At 57.5% G+C, this 4,157-nt stretch overlaps 1 protein-coding gene across 1 annotated transcript; it reads left to right on the top strand.

Moving 5' to 3' along the window:
* Positions 1-386: 386 nt before the first annotated feature.
* LOC120372111 (ribosome biogenesis regulatory protein homolog) lies at positions 387-2,184 on the top strand. Its single transcript, XM_039488850.1, has 2 exons — positions 387-407; positions 1,527-2,184. The coding sequence occupies exons 1-2, from the start codon at positions 387-389 to the stop codon at positions 1,944-1,946; spliced, it is 441 nt and encodes a 146-aa protein (XP_039344784.1). The 3' UTR covers positions 1,947-2,184.
* The last annotated feature ends 1,973 nt before the right edge of the window (positions 2,185-4,157 follow it).

The following is a 4,157-nucleotide window of genomic DNA, read 5'->3' as shown; positions in this document are numbered from 1 at the left end:
CCTGGGACCCCAGCCAACTGGGAGCCCCTAGCTTCTGCCCGGTGGGTGGGGTGGGGGAAGCCTCTGTGCCCCCTGACCCTATCCCCCGCAGAAGCCACATGATGAGGGAAGCCCCCTGGCAGCACTCTTCCACCCCATCCCCAGCAGAAGGCATGGGATGGGAGAAGCACCTTCCCCCCACCAGCAGCACCCCAGCCCATCCCCAGCAGAAACTGTGGGATGGGGGAAGCCCCTCCAGCAGTGGGGGGGGGGCAGAAAGGAGCAAACGGGTTGTGGGGCGGGCAGAATGGGGGGGGCAAGAGTGGAACAGGGGCAGGGTCCTGGGGAAGGGGCAGAAAGAGGTGCGGCTGTGGGCAGGGCTGCAGATGGAAGGGGTTGAACTGGGGATGGGACCGCAAGTGGAAGAGGTAGGGAGGAGCCCCCCACTTGCTCTGGCTCAGGGCCCCAGGAAACCTTAATTTGCCTCTGCACACAGCCCTTGCCATGGAAGAGTGGACAGGGCTTTTTGAAGTCAATCCACACCATCTATTGAGTCTATTGCATTGAACTATTGCGTTTAATTATTGAGTTAGGTGAGGTACTGTCTCCCCTTCCTCTCTGCTGTGCAGCCAGGACATGCTCCCACACTGGGCTCCCAGTGCCTAATGAATGGAAAACGTAAGGTTCACCACTTTACGGTAACAAGTGTCATCAATGGTGCTGCTGGAGCCTGAGCTCTGGGATCTTCCTACCCCTGAGGGTCCTAGAGCCTGGGCCCCAGCCTGACCCCGGAAGTCTACACAGCCATGAACCAGCCCCACAGCCCAAGCCTGTGAGCTGAAGTCAGCTGGCACGGGCAAGCTGGGGTGTCTAGCTGCTGTGTAGACATTCGCTAAGGGGAAATGGGGCCAGCCACACCTGTGCCTGAATTAGTTAGTTGCTTCCAGCCTGAGGAGGTGGGGCTTAGAGGGGTCAGGTGATAGATTAATGGACACCTGGGCTTATCAAAGGACTGAGAGTGTGAGCAGACTAGAGAGGGAACCACAGGCTGGGTGGCTCACTCCTGAGCCAGGATCTGCAGGGGAAAGGGAACATCATGGGAATCAGCATGGGCCTAGTGTCTAGCCCAGAGCACAGAGAGAGACTCTCAGATGTAGCCCAGAAAGGGACAGGGCCTAGACGGTGGGTTGAAGAGAAGCCCCCAATGGCAGAGGGACCTTTTTGCTTGTTTGGGACTTTTTAGTTGGATTTTGCTACCCCAGGAGGGGTCTGTTTGCTGTGATGTGGCTGGAGGCTAAGCCACATCTCCAGCACAGACCAGTGTGTGCACTGCCAAGGAGACCAACCTCAGGGAGGGAAACTGAGGCTTACAGTACCAGCTGCACTATGCTCAGCCAGCAGAGAGCACTATGGGATGGCCATTACCTGTGATGGGGGCTCGTGTATATTCCATAGTAACATCACATTTAAAGGCTTGTTAAAAATTGTACTAAGATATTTCCAAAGTAATTGGCAATAAAAAAGATTCTTAGAAATGTTGCTCAAAGGAGGGGTCAAGACTCCAAAGAGGGTTGCAAATAGGTGTGGCCCGCGTTTCCACCGCCTCCCTGGGCCGCTTCCAGCCCCGGCTCCCCAAGGAGCCGCCCGCACCCCCGCCCAGGGGCGGCAAGAAGCGGCGTTTCGAGCCGCTGCTGGGTGACCTGGCGGCCGAGAGGAGCCGGCAGCTGGAGCTGCTGCGGGGGCTGGGCAGCAAGAAGCCGCCGCTCGACCTGACCCGCGCCGTCAACAAGCAGCTGCGCGAGGAGGACGCCCAGGCGGCCGCGGGCAAGGGCAGGAAGCGCGGGCAGCGGGGCAAGCGGGGCCGGCAGCGCCCGGGAGGCGGCAAGGGGCCTGCGGGCGGCAAGGGCAAGAAAGGCGGGGCCCGGCGGCGGCAGCAGCAGCGCCCGGCGGGCAGAAAGAGGAGCTGAGCTGGGCGCAGGGCTCCTCCTGCCGGACACTGAGCCCGGAGGGACGCGGGGGCTGCCGCGGCCTCTGGGGGGCTCGTGGGACACTGAGCTGCCGCCTCCTCCGTCCCGTTCCGAGGGGCTGCATGGGACTGAGCTGTGCTGTCTGTAGCTGCTACGGACCCCAGGGGCTGGCTTGCTCCCCTGCTGGGGATCCCCTTCTCGCCCCCCTATTTATCAATAAAACCTGCCTTTGTCAAAAAAAAAATGACCACCTTGCCTTTCCCATAGTGTATATGTGTGTGTGTGTGTGTGTGTGTGTGTGTGTGTAGCAGTGGGGGGGAGTCTTCGCATAGACTAAGCTTCTAGGGGGCAGGGACCATCTTTTGTGCTGTCTCTGCCCAGCACCTAGCACAGCAGGGTCTTGCTCCATGAATGGGGCTCCTGAGCACAACGCTCCTACAAACAATAAATAACAGTAGAGGAAAGGAGGGATGTGGGAGGGGCTGTGGGTTGGAAAAGCCAAGGAAGAAAGAAATATTTTGCCTTCCACTTGCTGAGAAGAGCCAAATTAGATACAGCGCAGTCGAGGGACTCTTAGACATGCATTTGCTGTTGCTCCCTCTCCTAAATTGAGGCTCATTTTTCATGCAGCAGCTTGAGGGACTGGACTAGTGAGCATTACCTTTGTCTGCACATCATCACCCATCAGCCGAGGCCTAGACAAGACTGATGAGGCCCAGCACCCATCCATCCTCCCCCCAGGTGCCAGCCAGCTCAGACTATTCTCCTCTGATTAAATCCATTTCTATTCTATTTCCAATTTGTTTCCACTGTCTGGATGTCAGATTTCTTGAGACAGAATGAAATATCCCTGATAGGGGCCCATCACTCCTTTCACCAGACCAGACAGGCACGGAGGCCAAGGCGTGAGCCACAGATCAGTCACAAAGGGCTAGGTAAGAAAGTGGTGAGAGTGCAGAGATCGGCGATTACATCCTATCAGTGATATAGCTTTGCTGGTCCCAGTCTAGCCCAGATCTCAGAACCACAGCACAGCTGGCCGGCATATGGTGCAGGTTGGGATTGACGGTCAGTGACTGAGATTTTGCGGGGCCCAGGACTAGAATAGCACAGAGAGCTGCAGGCCAAGAGGAAAGGGCGTTGGTATTGCTTTGTGGAGGCCCAGGACTGGCATCTCAGGGCATGCTGCAGATCAGGAATGAGGTAAAATTGAAGGCCTGTGATTGAGGGGAGCTTGCAAAGATGTTGCCCATACCAGACTCGACACGAGCCAGTGCTATGGGTCTTGTATTTGTTCTGAAAATTCAGTCACTCTTATGGGCTCGATTCTAGCGGACTTTCTGGGAGGAATGTCCACTTACCAAGTGGTCCACACACAGGATGAAAAAGTTTGAGAGACATTCTAGGAGAGACCTCTCAGCGTGGCTGTCAGTGAAATGCTAGCCTCTGCAGGAAGGAGAGCTTTCTGTACAAAGGAGAGCTGTGCTTCTCCCCATACTGCAACTGACATAACATTCTTGGGACTCTGATCTGGTTGCTCTGCAAAAGGACCCCAAGTAAGTGAGACCATGGTCCAGGGGTTAGAGGATAGGGTAGGGAGTCAGAAGATCTGCTAATGGAGCATTTGACTTGGGCATGTCACTTAGCCATTCTGTCTTGGTTTCCCCACCTGTGAATTGCTGCTATATTTCCCTTCCTCATGGCAGTGTTGTGAGGCTTCCCTGATCAGTGTTTTAATACTCTGTAATATGGAAGGTAGAGGATATAAAGGTGTGCTCTAGGCTCCCTATAAAAGCCGGGTACAATAAAGACAGAACACTGCACGCTGCTGGCAGAGCTTGCTGTGGCCTGCAGGCAGGGGCGGCTCTAGCCATTTTGCCGCCCCAAGCACGGTGGCACGCCGCGGGGGGCGCTCTGCCAGTCGCCGGTCCCGCGGCTCCGGTGGACCTCCCGCAGATGTGCTTGCAGAGGGTCCGCTGGTCCCGCGGCTCCGGTGGACCTCCTGCAGGCGTGCCTGCGGATGCTCCACCGGAGCTGCAGGACCAGCGGACCCTCCGCAGGCATGCCTGCAGGAGGTCCACTGGAGCCGCCTGCCGCCCTCCCGGCGACCGGCAGAGCGCCCCCCATGGCGTGCCGCCCCAAGCACACGCTTGGCGTGCTGGGGCCTGGAGCCGCCCCTGCCTGCAGGTGGGTGATCTCCATGCTTCTGGC

Source organism: Mauremys reevesii, linkage group 9 (assembly GCF_016161935.1).
Source record: "Mauremys reevesii isolate NIE-2019 linkage group 9, ASM1616193v1, whole genome shotgun sequence".
Classification (NCBI taxonomy): Eukaryota; Metazoa; Chordata; order Testudines; family Geoemydidae; genus Mauremys; species Mauremys reevesii.
The sequence above is the reverse complement of the archived record's forward strand: the minus strand, read 5'-3'. Positions and strand labels throughout refer to the sequence as shown.

Excerpts from the sequence above, each read along its gene's own strand:
- LOC120372111 (XM_039488850.1), top strand. The coding sequence starts at position 387 with ATGGGACCGCAAGTGGAAGAG. Across the intron at positions 408-1,526 it reads TGGGACCGCAAGTGGAAGAG|GAGGGGTCAAGACTCCAAAG; the intron begins GTAGGGAGGAGC and ends TGTTGCTCAAAG.